The 17,864-nt window shown below is 38.1% G+C and overlaps 2 protein-coding genes across 4 annotated transcripts; both read left to right on the forward strand.

Annotated features, from left to right (window-relative positions):
- The first annotated feature begins 1,906 nt into the window (after positions 1-1,906).
- On the forward strand, positions 1,907-4,637 carry tmigd1 (transmembrane and immunoglobulin domain containing 1). Its single transcript, XM_046040169.1, has 6 exons — positions 1,907-1,968; positions 2,987-3,071; positions 3,227-3,508; positions 3,875-4,162; positions 4,337-4,440; positions 4,533-4,637. Exons 2-6 carry the CDS (start codon positions 2,996-2,998, stop codon positions 4,554-4,556), a joined length of 774 nt encoding a protein of 257 aa, XP_045896125.1. The 5' UTR covers positions 1,907-1,968; positions 2,987-2,995; the 3' UTR covers positions 4,557-4,637.
- A 6,543-nt stretch (positions 4,638-11,180) lies between these two features.
- Positions 11,181-16,812, forward strand: LOC123962584. Of its 3 annotated transcripts, XM_046038748.1 has the most exons (6): positions 11,181-11,337; positions 12,302-12,628; positions 12,763-13,067; positions 13,183-13,278; positions 13,954-13,992; positions 15,809-15,936. In XM_046038748.1, the coding sequence occupies exons 2-5, from the start codon at positions 12,320-12,322 to the stop codon at positions 13,982-13,984; spliced, it is 741 nt and encodes a 246-aa protein (XP_045894704.1). In that variant the 5' UTR covers positions 11,181-11,337; positions 12,302-12,319; the 3' UTR covers positions 13,985-13,992; positions 15,809-15,936. The 3 variants fall into 3 exon arrangements, with proteins under 3 accessions (XP_045894704.1, XP_045894702.1, XP_045894703.1); XM_046038746.1 differs by lacking the exon at positions 13,954-13,992 and having other exon boundaries at positions 15,809-16,812; XM_046038747.1 differs by lacking the exon at positions 13,954-13,992 and having other exon boundaries at positions 11,232-11,337; positions 12,306-12,628; positions 15,809-16,812.
- Positions 16,813-17,864: the final 1,052 nt, after the last annotated feature.

A 17,864-nucleotide genomic window follows, 5' to 3' on the forward strand; every position in this document is an offset into this window, starting at 1 on the left:
GTTTTAACTGAGCTCTGTCTCTACATCACAGTAACAACTTTATGTTCATTGACTGCCTGGAGGGTAGCTAGTGTTTGGAGGGGAGAGGTGTTTTTCTACCGGTGTTTTTGTGGGCGTGTCCAAGTAGCCGCTTGGCGAGCATTATATGAGGCGCATGTAGCTTTCATCCCTGTGACGTCACAGGGATGGAAGGGAAGCGGCTGGACTACAAACGAGCTGTTTTCAAGCAGTTCAGAGCAGTGTTTTCTGTGGGAGATGGGAACTCCCTTTGGGCTGGACTTTGGGCTTTTTCACTTTGCAAACCTATTACATGCAACGAAGGTTAAAAATCAAGGCCAACTGGACTTGGTTGAAGATACTGGAAGATGTTTCGTCCCTCATCCAAAGGACTTCTTCAGTTCAACTGAACTTCTTCAGAACTGAAGAAGTCCTTTGGATGAGGGACGAAACGTCTTCCAGTATGTCTATGAAGATCTGAGAATCTTCATAGACATCTATTACATGCACAAAAAAGGTATATAACTCAAGAAAGGAGAGGGAAAAAGACAAAAAGCATAATACCACCTCTTTAAAGTTTCAGAGGTAGAAGTACTTATTATGCAGAATATTGTCTACTGTCAGTGGTATATCGTTATCTTATTAATTATTACTAATGCATAATGCTATTGCAAGATGAAGGCAGCATATTTTTCAACTATTATTAAATTAATCGCCAACTATTTTGAATATCAATTAATCAGTTTGAATAATTGTTTAAGAGGGAAAAAGTGAATATCTTCTGGTTGTGGGCAAAATAAAACATTTGAGGACGTCATCTTAGGCTTTGAGAAACAGTGATTGACATTTTTCATTTTCTGACATTTTATAGACCAAACAACTAGTTGATTAATCAAGAACATAATCGAAAGATTAATCGCTAATGACAATAATCGTTAAGCCCTAGAATATATCCTCCTGAAATGAGGATGGCAAAATTATGAAGTAGTACTATACTATTTTAAGTGGTTACCTCAAAATTGTATTTCCAGTAAGTACTGTTCTTGAGTAAATGTATTAGTTTATTTCCACCTCTAGTAATGTGTATAACATTCTGTGCAATATAGCATTTTTCAGAAGACAGAGAATGCTCACTGGTGTTTAAAGTGCAAATGTAAAAGCACTTGTGCATTGGGTATTTCACAGCTTTGTAATCAGTTTATGACAAAGATGCAGATTAGAACTTGTTTTTTATCAATACACACATTATTTTGGTCTCTTGGTTACTGTCAAGCATTTGGGAGAACGGGAAGAGTACACAAGGAAATAATCCCCCAATCTTTATTGTCACATTTTTAATTCAGGAACATCAAAGTAGCTTGAACGCAGTTCTCTTCTCACAGTGGGACAAATACAGATAATGTGAATTGGATGTTAAAATTCAAAGAAATAAAAAAGAATCCAATATATATACAAATATTATATACACAGACAACTGGCAGAAGTAAAATTAAAAAGGTTTTAAAAGTAATTGTTGGCTTCCACAGTGACTTGCTTTATCAACAAATGGATAAGCCCATATTGCACATGAGCACACTGCAGTATAAATGCATCACAGGCTTTAAACACCTTTAACTATTAAAAGTAAATGTGAAAAAAGCCTGTAAAATGTGTATTTTAATCCTTGCACCCACACCCAAGAGGTTTTAGTGTCTTGACTAGCCAATAAAAAGGTTCCTTGTGTTTGCACATTATAAGTATGAAACAATAAAAAAGAAAAAATCAGGAGTGGGAGGGTTGAAAGGGTGTGGAAAGGAACTGGCAAGATGATGAGAAATTCATTTAGAAACAGCGAGGGGGGGTTATAAAAGTGTCCTCATCTGCATGTGAAGCATATAAGAGCTACTGTCAATTTGACTAGTCCTCCACATCCTCATATTCACACACAGGGAACATCATAAAAAAACACAGACAAGGAAGAGTCACGGTCAGGTAAGTACCTCTTGGTCACCTCAGGACGCAAAACGTTTATGTGTGAATACACAACTCTATGAGCTATTGCCTACATTTTTTAGTGTAGTTCATGAGTATAGTTTATTGTATAGATATAAACCCAGAGAGCATTGGTACTGTGTTGCTGCATGACTTGCCTCAATGGAAGAATACAAAGGAGGCAACTTCAACTGTAGTAAAAAAAATCTATAAAAATCGTATAAATAGTATCTGTGTGAGGTTTTCTATGTTTTACAAAAAATGTCTTGCACACAGCATTTTCCTGACTACCTAAACCGATGCTTAAAAATCCATTATCATCTTGATACATCGCTAGTGCACAAAATTTGAGATGACACAAGCATTCTGTTACTTCTTGTGCTGTGATTTTTAATTGGATTAACTGCTTTGTCATCTTAGCTAACATAATGTCATGCATTGCATATTGCACTTTATACAGCAAAGGAATTGAAGCCTTTTTGTGTCTTTGAAGTATTCTGAAAGCCTGTTCAACGTTTTGATTGTTTTTGGCCTATTAGAAGGGCACAGGACAAAGGTTTGGCTCACAAAGACAATTTGATTGACTGAAAGAGAGGAGGGAAATTGGAAATTAATACCGAAGGTAAAAGGACAGATGATTAACGTGTGAAGTATTGTTGTTTGTGTCATAGATGATTGGTAGGCTAACAAGTTTGAGGAAAACAACTGAGAATATTAGGCAAGGCAAGGCAAGGCAATTTTATTTGTGTACCCCATTTCAACAACAAGGCAATTCAGCTCAGTGCTTTGCATGAAAAATTAAAGGCATTAAGAATGAAAACAAAGCAATATAATAACACAATATAAAAAGGCCTATAAATAAGATTTAATTAATAGAAGCAAATTTTAGTCTATCTCTTTAACTCGCCTAGAGCTCTAGGTTTATTTTTTCTCTGTTGAAAATTGCTTTAGATTTTTAGAGAATTTTAAATAAACTCTATATGAATGCTGTTTATGATGATCTTTCCATTACCTTCAGGTTTATCAAATGAAGAGCAAAATGAAGTTGATGATCAGACCCCTTCTTTTCAGTTTGCTCCTGTACTGTGCAACCCAGACATTAGGTAAGCATGTTTGGTTTGCAAGAATTTAACTGACTTCTTGACCTCTGTTAAATTGTTCATATAAAAGATTTTTTCTCACCACTTTTGTGCAATGTAAGCTTTCACTGCTTCAGTTAGCCCTTCAAGTTTCAACTTTCTCCCCCTTTTTTCCTAAGGTGTCACGATCCAATCTGTCCCAGAATTCAGCAGTGAGGGTGTTATACAGACAGAGCTGGAGAAGACTGTGTCTCTGGTTTGTCTTGGCAGTGAGACTGAGGACGATGAAGAGTTGGTCTGGCTGAGGAATGGCGCTGCCGTCAGTCTGAAGGAAGAAAATAAGAACGGTATCAGCAGAGTGTGTGTTACACCCGTCATCTATGAAGACAATGGTGCCACTTTCACCTGCCACCTGAGCAGAAATAACACAGTTAGGGCCTCGGTCACCCTGAATGTCACATGTGAGTCCCTTCAAATAAATGTCGGATTGACTAATAACTAATATATCACTTTCAGGTTTACTGAATTTTCTCATCTAGCATTACCATCAGGTAAAGATTTCTCTTTGTTCAATAATGGTTAATGACCAAATAAACAGCGAAACTAATAACATTCCCAATTCATCTATTAGTTGAGCTATTTCAGTCTGAACCAAAGCAGTGTACCAGCAGACTGACATTGCCAACCACAAAGGCACGCTGTTAGCATGACTATACATGCTGGCTACTAGGTTAGCATACAATTAAACAATTTAAAATAGGTGCACTCAAATCTCTTCTTTATATGAAAGCTGTGCAGCTATCTGAAAAATCAATGTTCCTCTTCAGACCACCCACAGCTCTCTGGGTCAGAGGAAGTTGTCGTAGAAGTGGAGGCGGTGCTAGTCTTGCAGTGTGATATCTGGGCCAATCCACCAGTCTCATCCGTGTCTTGGACACTAAATGGAAGCACAGTGGATCTAACAGCAGGTGGCTTCACGGTGACCAGTGATGGCTTTACAAGCCAGCTAAGCGCCAACAGCGTGGAGAAAAGCTTGCATCAAGGCACTTATCAGTGCATAGTGAACTCTCCCGTCTATGGAGAAAATAGCAAGTTGTTCAATGTCACAGTAACAGGTAAGTTCACACACAGAAGTGCTCCTCAACTTTGCTGAAGCCACATCTCACTATTGAATAGTCTTACTTGATATGGTATTGCTTTTGTGTAATAGGCATGTGGATTGATTAATCAGTCACTGATATGGAATAAAACAAAAGAGGTTTGATCACCTTCTTCCTCCACATATGTAGAAAAGACCATGAAGTTCCCTCTGATGCCCATGATAGCAGGGCTGGTGGTGGTGTGCCTTACTGCGCTTCTTGCTGTTGTTTCACGATGGGACAAAATTACAAAGGTAACACACAAAACACGTGTACATAAAGCACAAAGACTGATCCTGACTCACTACAAACTGAACCTCCTAATGGTCTGTTTCTCTTCTGACAGTGCTGCAAGTTGTGCCTAAAATAACCGAGAACCCATAAAGACATCACCACTCTGTATTGTGTGCACGAGACTGGGATTAACCAGTTCTATAGCCTAGTTTTTAATTTGATCTCATTCATAAGGAATGGTTCGACATATTGGGAAATGAGAGTTGGAAGATCAATACCACACTTGTGTCTGTGTAGAAGTGACCACACTTTTCAATGAAAATAACATAATATTATAATATTATACCTGGTTTCAGCGCTTACATAGATGTTTATTATGTTCTGTCCATATAAACAATGCACCAAATGCCTGAATTCAGCACTGACTTGCCTGTATGTGTGTCAGTCAATCAATGTGTCAGTGTCAAGGCTGTTGCTAGCCTATGCCAGGAACATAGCTTGCAGCTGGCTCTTTCTGACAGAACCTGTCAGCATGCTAATGAAGCTACAGTACAGCCAGTATCTGGTTAGCTTAACTTAGAACAAAGACTGGAATCAAAGGAAAACAGCTAGCCTGGGTCTGTCCAAAGGGAACCCCCAAAAAGTCTTTGTCCTATGCTAAGGTATAACCAGTTTTTGGCAGTAGTTTCATACTTACCGTACAATCATCTCATCTCATCTCACTCATCTCATCTTCTAAATAGGCTACAGTGTTCCTGTGTAGACTAACCACTAAATATAAAAGGAAGCGATTAAATTGACTGCACTGCAGTCCCTTATTTGTAATGTCTGATGTCCTATGTATTTCTTTTGTTGTTTGGTTAAATGTTGTGTTTTGTTATTTATGTGAAACAGTGCACATCTTGGGACACAAGAAGAATTTTTGAAAATATTTTGATAACCAACTAAAATCAAATCAAATCTAACTGCTTGCAAATAAGCATATTTCCATCTATGCAGTATGCTATCTACTGTATTAGCTGTTGATTATGGCATGAGTAACTGTGATGTTTGCAATATGACCTTGAGATCATCCTTAAACCTGTTACTTTTCATAGTGTGTTGCACCCTGACCCTGTGACTAAAAGTAGGTTTTAACACTCCACTGCCTGTTTTCTTGTTAATATCTTTGCAATAAAAGTTCTTCTGTTTCCTCACCAAAAGAAGTGAAAGCACACTGGCATCATGGGGACAGGAAATCTTGACACCTCAAGTTCAATTGTAGGTGTGATGGTTATGTATGAGGCCCCTGTTTTAAAACACGGTGTTGTTGTAGCTCTTGAGGACCACTGCTTTCTGAAACAGCCACAGTTGATTATTTGTGACACATTTTTTAACAAAGTCATTCCATGTTTATGCATTGGCAATTTTACACACATTAGCTTACCATTTTCTTTTTGCTAGTGTTATAAATGCATGTAGTATGTCCAGTTGTGTTTCCACTTAGCTGACTAAAAATAATAATGTTCCAAGTTAAAAGGAAAACTATTGTTCTTTAAAAGAAACAAGAACTTGTATAATACATACCTACCCTGTCTTTTTAAACCTTCCAAAGTAAAAGTACATGTAGGTTTTAGAGACATATCTGTTAAACAGTTTAAACAACAGAATAAACAGGTGTGTATAATAAATGTTCATCAAAGGACTGACTCATGGTCGAAATGTTGGTCTCTAGTTTTCACATTTGCACTGAACTTTAACTTATGACTCAACAATACAATCAAGGCTTGTTAAAATCATGTTATACATTTACTCTTAATGACAAAAAAGGCAGCGACTGTTAAGTCATGAGGGTCAAGGTCTAGGTCTCTGTGTTCTTTCCATAAAGAAACACAGGATCACATAAAACAGTGCAATACCAAACGAGGATGGTTGCACGTTTGACAAGATTGCACAGGTGTGAGATCAGCAAAGTAGTTATCAAATTCACAGAATAAAGACAGCTTATTCTCTTAGTGAAGGCTTTTATTTTGAAAGAAGAAGCTTGGTCATGCCTGCGATCTATAGTTAAGAATTTACATATTTGGTCGCTTTCTGTGTCAGGCTTTTCAGTCCAAAGGTCTGTAAATATTAATAATGTAAAGTCTAATTAATCACTATTGGTAAATTCTGAGAGATCACTGTCAGCTAGACAAATGTTTTAAAACAATAATGAAAAGACAGACTTCTCTCTACTTCAAAGTATCATGTGCTAATAACATGCCAAAAGGAGAATGTGAATGTGGCACAAAAGCTATGGTTTGTTTGTCATTTAGGTTTTAGAACAAACACACCATATGCAAAAATACAAAAAAGTTGATCTCAACATTTAGACAAAAGAAGACAAACGGAGGTATTGATGATTCACTAATGACTAGTTTTAGACATAGAGAAGTTGTACCTATTGCATCTATTTAACAGCCCGTTTTGTTTCATTGAAATGTCAGAAATAGTTTATGCAAAACACATTTTTCACAAATTGTTTGGCGAGACAACAGAAGAAAAAACAGGGTCAGATTTAAAGAAAAGTGGAACCATGGGCTTGTTAATGCCTTTATTAAATCACCACAGACAAAAACTAAAAAGATGGATGAAAATATCAAAGCACTGGTGCTTGAAAGCATTTCCCATGCAGGTCTGCAGTGACATCTGCTGGTCAATTTACTTTAACCCCTTTTCTAGCCATCACAATAACATATTTGTGTACATGTGCAAATAAAAATAAAAGCTTCACACTGTTGACTGATAAATGGCAACATTTAGTGACTTTTTGTCCTCCTGTTGATGTCAATAGGTTGCACAGTCCAACAGGACAGATTGTGTATTCAGGTATTGGTTTAATTGAACCTTTAACCAGATATTTCCATTGAGATTTAGAATGATGTGAGATGTGAGAATTACATTACATTACATTATAAGGTATTTCAGAATAAAAGAAGCATCAAGGTAAAAGAGAAGATTGCTAACCACATAAGCAAACAACATAAATCTGAGGGTGCAAATGACATTACGTTATTAAAAACACAACCCCATATATCATTATAATCGTATATATTATTCAAATAAATAATGAACAAGAAGGCTTTGTTATATTGAAATGTGTTGAATTGAGATGTGTTTATCGTTTTCTGTCTTCCTTATGTGTCTAAATGGGGTAGACAAAAGTGAAACACTAACTGGCCTCAAAACCTACCAAGTTGAATCAACATCTGTCTCAGGCCAACTCAATAAAAACTTAACATTATAAACCTCACAAAGATAAGCTTTATTGCTGGACTGTTATATTGGATTGCATTAGATTGTTATTTGTGGTATAAACAGAGTATAATCTACATTAGCATGTATTAAACTGTATATATAATGTATGTTGGCAAGATATATCAGAAAGGTTGTGACATTGAGATGATGATGATGATGAGTAATGGTAATCTCCCAGGATTTTATCTGTTTTATTTATTAATGTATGCAATGAATCTAAATTTTTCAAGCTTTTACTTACAGTATTACAAAAAATGAGGAGACACAAAAACTAAAAACAAGGTGCTGTAGATGACCATTGTCGTCAAGGCTTCCTGATTTCTTTTGTCCGTATTGGGTTTTTAAGTGATGTCTCATCTCAGTCTTGAACTGATATATGTTGGTTTTCTTTGTAAGAAAATTTCTGTGAATTAATCTTCCATTCCATTAATTATTTCCATAAACTGGACAGTCATATGTGATTTTTTATGTACACATCCAGTAAAACAAAAGGCCTACACAAAATATGTATTCAGCATAATAGCAGTTCTGTTACATCTATTTACAACCACAATTATAACATCAAGATTTGGGCCGATAATCCTGCAGTCCTAATATAAAGTGGCCACACAGAAGGTCTCTCTCTCCTGTAATGAGGCATAACAGCCAATGGAGGGAAAGCAAAAGTGCTGCAGCAGCATGACAGACTCCGGGTCAGGATTAAACAGAGCTGTTTTCAGTTCTCACTTATTATTTTTCAAATAAAACAAATGCTTGTGCTGGAAATTGAGTGTTTATTTTACAATATAATGTAACAATTATACATTATTTCAGAGTTTAGTTAATGCACCTAAATTCAGTTAAAGCCATTGTACTCTTTGCTTACTCTTAACATGTTTGTTTTTTAAGCTGGTCTCAGTTTCTGACAGGGTGTTTTATGTCGTCTTAAAGCAACATTATGTAAGATTTGGTACGATTTGGCACCCTTCCGTTATTAAGGACAGCTGTGCATTTGTTACGATTGCATTACTTCAAAAACTAGCAGGTCAACATCTTTGCACAGCCAAACATCAAGCAAGTGCGAGAACACAAGACATTGCAATACTTACTAGTCTAACTGTGTACACAGAACAAATGCCAGCTTCTGTCTTGTGGCCTTTCATTTCAGGAAATTCTCACCAACGTCCAGAAGCCTCTTGCTTTGGTTGCTTTAACTCTGTCATTAGCTAATGTTATGTCCATAGAGGATGCTGAGCCCTGTTTTGTTCCAGCAGCATAATGTCGCTTGAAACTTTCCATTGGTGTCAATCAGACAGGCTTAGGCCTATGTGGAGATCACATTACTTCCTGTTTTGTTGGCACACAGGAAGTTTTTACTATATAACTTAGGCCTTATTGGGATTATAAAAAGTATGTTTTGCATATTTCATGATTTGGCAACCTAGGTTTTGCACATTTCGCAATTTTGGGAAAATAAATTATAGTCAATAACAGGCGAGACAAATATCACGAGATGCAGTTCAATTCAGGGAACACGTGCATATAAGGTATTTGAATGTGCAACGTATGATACATGAGTTCCGGGCCAAAACACCTGCTGGCCGTCATTTGTAATTTTCGGCGTTTGCCATGTTTGCCATTCTGTGGCATAGTTAGTTCCATGATGAACAGGAACTTTGACTGTGGGAACTAGACCCACGCGATCAGGTCTGGCCAGATGTTATTTGTAATTATCTTAGGTGGAAAGATCAACTTGCATTTTCCAGTCCAGCATCCGGCAGGGTCGATTCCATCCTTGCAGTTGACTTCACTGGAAGTTGTCCTTCTCTTATGAAGGCGGTGGTTTTTGAGAATCCAGGCCTTGGGGGAGAGAGGGCATTGGTGATAATTCTCTTTCCTTCCAAGGTAATCGCTAGTTGTCTCCGGACCTGGTTGTGCCTCCAACCTGGGAAAGACTGGTTTTGCAGCCGATGAGGATATGCCTCAGTGTTGCTGGTGTTTGACAAAGAGGACATGTTGAATCCTCTCCAACCCACTGTTATAGGTTCTTGGGTGTGGGAAGAACATCATAGGTAGATGATGAAGCTAATTCTGCTTCCTTTCATCTCCCAGAGATCATTCCAGGTGAGCTTACGATGCTCCAGGTTGTCCCAGTTAGTCCATTGGCCCCATTTCGACTACGAGACTCCCTTTGTGCATAGTGCTGCAGGATCATGGCTACTACCAGCTTTCTTCTCTGGGCAGATGTTGCCTCATGCCATGTGGGTCAACTCGTCCCGAGCCATAAGTCCTCTTCCCTGCTGCACCTGTCCTACAATGTCTTCATCGTGTCTTCTGCGGTTCTGGGAGCAGCCACTTGTATCATCACATCGTGAGACTCATTCGGGGTCATGGCTAGCCTCAATTTGGCTAGAGGGCTGATATTGCTGAGGCAACGCGGGAGACAAGAGGTAACATCAAACAGGGGAGCAATCTGAACTGCAGGCACCACAGTTTCAACTCGCCAGGAAGCAAGGCCTTTAATGACATCAAACAGTTTCTCTGTGTTGCTTTATCAATGCAAATTGTATAATATCAGCGAACACTCTCAATGATGTCTTCAAATTCTGGCGTGTAAAATTTATTAAGCTTTTACGTTGACACGTCCAAGTCTGTAGTAATGATTTTGATCATGTTTTATCAGTTTTATGGAATCCATATTTAGTCTATTGTAGTCTATTATCTGCATATGTCAAAGTCCTAAAAATGAAAAAATGGACAAATTTAACTTTATTATAGGCAGTATTATCTTCTAATGGGCTACATTAGTGATTCTCAAAATGGGGTCCAGTTCCTCAGGGTGTTCAAGGGGGTGCCCAGCAAAGAGAGGAATAATTTATTTTCACTATATTTTCATCCATAATTAACACAATGACAGAATGTATTAGTATTTTGGTCACGGCGTTCATACACTTTCTGTAATAAAACAACTAAAAGCTAAAACCCTATCAGATGGTGGCCCGTGGTGTAAAGAAGTTTTTACAGCCTAGTGTAATGTGACAAATAAACCTACCATTTCTTGTAACAATACTACTACTACTACTACTACTACTACTTACTACTACTAGTACTAATAATAATAAGAAGAAGAAGAAGAAGAAGAAGAAATAAAATAATTAAAAAAAGGTGTTAGTGTATTATTAATAATAAAATATTATTTGAGTTCTACTTAAAAAGATCAATACTAATTAAGATGTTTTAAAATTATATTTTCACAAAATTAAAATGTATTTTGATAACATGCCTGACATGAATCTCTTTAGGAATGATGCCATACGTCTTGTAAATTATAAAATCACATTTATTCCCAAATACCATTTATTCAAATAGGACAGACATAGAAGTTTTGTAATGGTATCAGGTTTTTGTTTCAATAAAAATTAAATATTATATTTCAATGTCCACCGGTGGTAGCGCATCCGAGGCTGATCCGAGGTATTTACGTCATCCCGATCAACTGTGCACGCCACGACTTAACGTCTTACGTTATTTAGGGAGCTTTGCGTGAAGGGCGTGGTATTAGCCTGCGGTCTGCGGTCCACCGCCAAATTCAAACAGTGAAAGAAAGAAACAACAGAAGCAGGCAGCGAAAGCACAGAGGACAGACACAGCTATACTTCCAGGTAAGCCAGCGGTAGACGGTTGGATAGCTGGTGTCCTTTCGTCTTTTCAAATTTATTCAACGCAACATTAGACTTCATTTGGTGTGAATGCGGTATGCTAACGTTAGCTGAAGCTGTAACGTTAACTCTTTGCAGATAAACAATCGGCGCCTTTGCGAGCACAGCCCTCTTTTTGTTGTTTGTTAATGGCTATCATTACTTGAAGACGTTTCATTGTTAAGAGTGTGAAGCTGTAACTTAACTGTGATAAATCGCTGCTATCGCTCCTCTGGCTGTGTTGAAGCCATAGCGTTAGTAAGAAGTTGAACAAGGCAGGGCAGACTGCAAAGCAAGAAATCCTTATCAAACAATAGCCACGAGACTTTCACTAACACGACCAACTGCCGCCTCATTGTGTAGGTTGTTACGGGTCATATTCGCCTTCATTGCCCTTTGTTTATAAGCATTTTCACTTTTTTGGTCAGTAACGTTATTGTGAAGTAGTTTAAAAACTTAAATTCTCTTTTTTTTTTACTTCTACACTAATTACTAATCTATTATTACCAAAGACTAACATTAATGTTTTTTATATTGATCGTTTTGCTTATTTTATTTGAATTATGCCATCATGTATTGGCGTCATCTGTCTAATTTATGACTGCAACTAATAAGTGTCATCACTGAAATGGATTTATAAAATGTGTTTGAGCTGAATGTGATGTTTTCAACAAAAGTACAAAACTCAGACACATTAAATGTGCAATCATATAAATAGAGAAAAGTAGCAAGTCCTGACATTTGAGAAATGATTTGCTTGATAAATGACTCAAATGATTAACCATAGTTTAAATTGGTGCAGACTAATTATCTGCTGCAGTCTCACTGAAATCTGGAGTCATTGGCCTTGCACCTGTGTAAAGCACTTGCTATTAAAAATACTTTAATTATAATTATACATACTCTGCTGCTCTGTTAATCTGTCTAGCAAGAAAGCACAGTCAGCATGGCGTCTTCCGTGATGGATGGAGTTGGTAGAGCCGTGGTGGGAGTCTGGCGGGCACATACAGTCCTGGATGAGTCTGATGGGGTTGAGAGCTCCCCAGAAGCACCCAACCGTTTCCGCAAGCTTCGCTCCTCGTCTTCACTCAACTCTTTGCGGATGTCTTTGCGAAAGCGGCTCCCGCTACGTTCTGTCCAGACCAACTCCCTCCCAGAGAATCCAACTTGGGAACCCCTGAAGAAGCAACCAAACCCCAACACAGTCCGCAAACTCACTCGCAGTGCTCGGAACTCCATCAGTGGAGTTTATCAGGTAGATGGATTGGTTTGGTATACTTTGGTGGGATCTAGGTGCCAAGGGATTTTGTTTATGAAAATGTACAAGTGATGTGTGATGATGTGTCCCCTCGTCATCATCTCTTCCTTCCCTTGTGTCGTTTTACCCAGAGTCTGCAAAGGACCAGAGAGTTTTCACGTGAAGAGTGTTTGGTAGTGACCCCGGGTCGGACATGTGATGGGGAAGAGGGCGGTGCGTCAACTTCTCGCACCCCAAGACGTACGCCTGGCCGAGCAACACCCAGGCGCACCCCTAGATCAGCAGCCACACCTGGGCGTACCCCAGGGTCTAGAGGAAGAAGGACCCCTGAAGCTGGTGTACGGGGGGTGAAAACAGGAGGCGGAAGGAGGCAGCTGGTCCGCATGGCTGCATTACGAAGTCCCTTTGCCTCCCCCAACACACAGAACCAGAGGCTGTGAGTCTTCCATCATTCAGAGCTTTAGAACCACCTACACAGTTGGATTTGTGATACAGTTTTTTCCCCTTTGTTTTCTACTTTCATTTAAGTGTTTGTTTCTCTGCTGTAACAGAAAGTTTGACAGAGATTTGGAGTCAGTATCCAGTGGACTCAAGAGGCTCAAACATCTGTCCAAGGCCTTTGAAAACATTATTAGCAGAGACAACAGGTAAAGCATCTTTATTTTGAATTAAATATATTGATCACTTGGTGTCTGGTAAATAGTGTTTTATTGTTTGGGGTTTTTCTTCTAGCTGTAAATGAATATTGGGTGGAAGACCAATGAAATACTTTTGAAAGCATGTGTATGCTGTAGGCGAATCAGAGTGTTGTGTGTGTTTGAGGAAGCAGTCAATCGGGCCATTTCCTTTTAGTTATATGAATTCTGCTTGGAGGAGACCATAGGCGCAGGCCGACCTCACCCTCCCACCCAAAGAATCTCAGGCTGCAGCGCAGCTTGAGGGGCCCCAGACCTCCTTCCCCTCCCCCGACTCACATTCTTCCCGGGTCAGTTTGAAACTGGGTCTGTGTTTCTGGTATTTGGATGAGGGGGACACCGTAAGGGGAGAGAGTATGGGTGTGGGAATTGGAGCCAGATGAAATGACAAAAATGCACTTTAGAGCACTTGGAGTATGTTTGCATCACTTCCTGTGTTGACATTCAAAATGTTGAATCATGGTCTGGACCGGCCCACAAGGAGTGAGATAGACTGTGAAAAGAACAGATGCACAAAGACCTTGTCTTTTATTGGTGTGCATTACATGCAGCCAACTGCTCTCTTCACTGTATGCACAGCTTGTACTTTGGTAATTTAAACAAGAGTTTGTTTTCCTCCTACAACAGGCGGTTCAACTATTCTCTAATTGCGGAGTAGGGAAGAAGGTAAATCCAAATATCACAAAATGATGCTTCCGAAACCAGATGAGTTGTGAAAACGTATGCTATGTGTAACTAATTGAGTGTAACTAATTTTGTGACATGAAAGCGCATGGCAGAGCTAGCTGGTGCCCATATTTTGATGCATGGAGTGCGGTGTAAATGAAATTGTGAGAGTCTTGGTTTGTCCTTAATGAAAAGCTGCTACTTTATGACTGATGAATAACTCACTGTCCAAGCAAAAGATGTTCTTCTTTAGGGATGTCCCGATCAAGTATTTTTTGCCCCAAATCATTTAATAATGAGTGTCTGCAGATATCAAGCCCTGATCAAGTACATTAGTTATTAAAATCCATCCAATATATGCTTGACTATTGAATAGCTCAAAAAATGCCAACAACCAAGCTCTTAAATGTTAATTTTTAATTAGTTTTTTTTACAAAATAACAAGTAAACAAATGATGATTTTTATATGGCTCTTATTACCATTCCAATTATTGCAGCATTGGGTTTTCATTTGTTAGTTTTTTAACAAACTAACTTAAACAACTACTAAGTAAACAAACTAAAAGATGTCTTTATAAATAAAATGGCTCTTATCAATTCCACTTATTGCAGCATTGGAGTAGTAAAACTAGAACACTCAAATGAGTAATATAATCACAGTTCCACTTTCAAGTGATGTAATAGGTTAACATTCACAGTCACAACAAATAATTCACAGTCACAACAAATAATAATCACAGTTCCGCTTAGTCCAGCATTCAGTAAAACTAAAAAATGAACAGAAATTATCTCAATTCCACTTAAATGTGGTAGCTTTACTTGAACATAAAGTATCCTCCTGTGTGTGTGTGTGTGTGTTGTTGTTGTTGTTGTTTCGGTGCAGCCTTTACCTGAGTAAACTTGCTTTATTACATTAGGTGTTTATTGTTTAGGTGCTATATCAAATTGGTAGTACTGAACGCAGTTCGGTTACTACCGCCTCGTGAAATGCTCACATTGCAGACATTAAAAGTGGCTGTTGGACTACTTTCGTTTTCCAATTTAAAATATTTCCATACTGTAGACATTTTAGCTGTGTCCTGACACAAACTGTGCTCTCTGTAACGTAGGTTCATGCTCATTAAAGTCGATACCGATCATTTATAAAATGCCTTGGTTGGCCCTGACTCAGATATTTGAGATCGGATCGGGACATCCCTACTCTTCTCTAGCAGACTCACACTTCCTCCTTCCTTTACTTCCCTTTGTTTTAGATACTGACTTGTCCTCTGTCCCCTTATCAGTTCTTTAAAGGTAGTGTAAGTACTTTTAGGTCCCTATTTTCTCATAATTTGGTGTCGAAAAGACTAGTAAGTAAAACCTTCGACTGCAAAATATGTGGAAATAGGGCCCAGGTTTAACAATACCAAAACTATCTTTTAAATACTTTCTACATACCATGGTGTCTCTCAGTCTCAGAAATAACCTAAAAATCTAAAAGTATGATATTCAAGTTCATAAATCACATTGATGTTTGATTAATCTTAAAAATATTGGTTCTCGTTGAGAAAAATATCATAAGTCTCCTGATAGGACCATAACATTAATAATAACAACCACAGACAAAAAAGTGAGTAAACAATTTAAACAGTTCAATTTTGTAGATGCACCTATAAAGAGGAGAGAAGTAAATCAATGATTAATTTGTCCCTCTTTTCCATTTGTCTTTGGCATTAATGCCGAGTTGATGCTGCTCATGGACACTTTCGCTCTCCCTCTGTTAAAGCTTTCTGCAGTAAATGTTTCTCTCTCTGTCTCTGTCTCTCTCTGTCTGCAGAACCAGTACAAAAGAACATTCTGGAGGAGCGATGATGAGAAAGTTGGACCCCAGCGGTAAACTCAGCCGCTCAAACCTCACACGTAGAGCCACGGACCTCTCAAACACAGTGGGAGGTTGGGCTCACACAGCTGTGAACACTATTCGCAAACCCAACTGAATTACATACATGTGTGTAAAACACAGGACCTCTTGTAACCATGTTTAACATTTATCATTATTGAGGTATCAATGTTACATTTACATGTAGTGTTGTCATGACACTGGGACATGGCAGCTTGTCTTCTTTTCTATATGTACTGTGTCCAAGTATTTCTTGTGTGTTTACACGTCTCAGGTTAGCTAGCTGTGGGTAAACTATCCTCATTGTAGCTACCAAAGGGGGTTTTGTATTGTGGTGTATGCACCTGTCATTGCTGCTACAACCAAATGTCTTTGATACATTTTCAAAATACTAATATTGTAGTTTGTTTTCTTACTCTCTGCATAGTCTTTTTGCTAGTTGCTGAAATTTATTTTTAAAAGAAAAGCTGCATACGACCAAAATTGTATCTGCATAATTAACACTAAATTTACTGACGGAGGAAGATCCATTATCCTCTATTTTATATGTATGCAATAAATTAACTAACATTTGTTATGAGTTTTTAAATGTCATTTGATAATGCCAAATTGTAAAGTGTATTTTCTATAAAAGCGGACTTTTTTATATGTAGCTTAGGCAGGATTTGAATGGGATTTTCATATCTTTCTTAATGGCCTGTGGATGACTCATGCACCAATACTGTACACACAAATCATTTGATAATGTGATGGGGTGAAGATGTAACGACTCATTACCTGATGACAACAATGATGATGTTATAAAGCAATATCCAGCAGGTTATTAGTGTAGTGACTGTCCATTTCCATGTGTCAGTACCCCCTTATCTGTAGTAATGAGCGAAGGGGGGACATTATGCCTAAATGTGAAAAAATAAAATAAACCCTGTTAGTTTCAACAATCCAGAAGCCTTGTCTTTAATGTCACTATTGCAACACATGGTTATTGTAATTTGGGCTGCTGTAACAAAATAATAGCTTCCTGTTTGAGACAATGCAGACATTCTTTCAAATTAAATGATGTGGGAGGTTATTGTTATTGTAATATTCAGCATGTATGTCCATAATACATATACTGGTTTGAACCAGATCCTCAGCACATACAATTCACTTTTTATGTAATTGCAATATTTCATAGAATAATACAAACATGAGTCAAGTGTAGTTGACAGTGGGTGAAAAAATGTCATTGGGTGGGATTATATAGGCTATTATTTGCTTTTTTCTAGTTTGTCTGGTTGTTCCCATGTTTGTCAATTATTTGAATTCCAATAGATACATTGACCACTCGTGCTTATGGCTCCACATAACTTTTAAACTGAGCAACGACTGAAAATGTTTTTCAAAAAGGTACATGAATGGTAATATGAAAATAGCGACACAGTTATGGAGGACGCAGTGAGTATCTTAAAAGTTGTAAATGCTTCTTAATGCCTAATCCAGTGATATATAATCGAACTGACTGTGACTATGCCGCATAATGAGGTCTTTTACTTTTGATAATTAGGGCCCGAGCACGACCGTGTGAGGTCCCTATTGAATCTGCTCGGATTATTAGGGCCCGAGCACGACCGTGTGAGGTCCCTATTGAATTTGCTCGGATTATATTTTTTTTTTTTTTTTAGGGCCCGAGCACGACCGTGTGAGGTCCCTATTGAATTTGCTCGGATTATTTTTTTTTTTTTTTTTTTTTTTTTTTTTTTTTTTCTTTTTTCTGCAAAGTAGGCCCAAATGACATGGCCTAAACATACTCGAAAACTCACCAAAATTTGCAAACATGTCAGAACCGGTGAAAAATTTCGTATTCTACAAGTTTCGCACATGGGCGTTGCAAAATGACTCGCTAGCGCCACCTAGAAAATTGGAAAAAATTAGCCCCTCGTTCACGTTCAACCTACATCTACGAAATTTTCTGGGGACGTGTATCATGTCAAGACGCACAAAAAAGCCTCAA

The sequence above is a fragment of the Micropterus dolomieu genome, linkage group LG23 (assembly GCF_021292245.1).
Source record: "Micropterus dolomieu isolate WLL.071019.BEF.003 ecotype Adirondacks linkage group LG23, ASM2129224v1, whole genome shotgun sequence".
In the NCBI taxonomy this organism is placed as follows: domain Eukaryota; kingdom Metazoa; phylum Chordata; class Actinopteri; order Centrarchiformes; family Centrarchidae; genus Micropterus; species Micropterus dolomieu.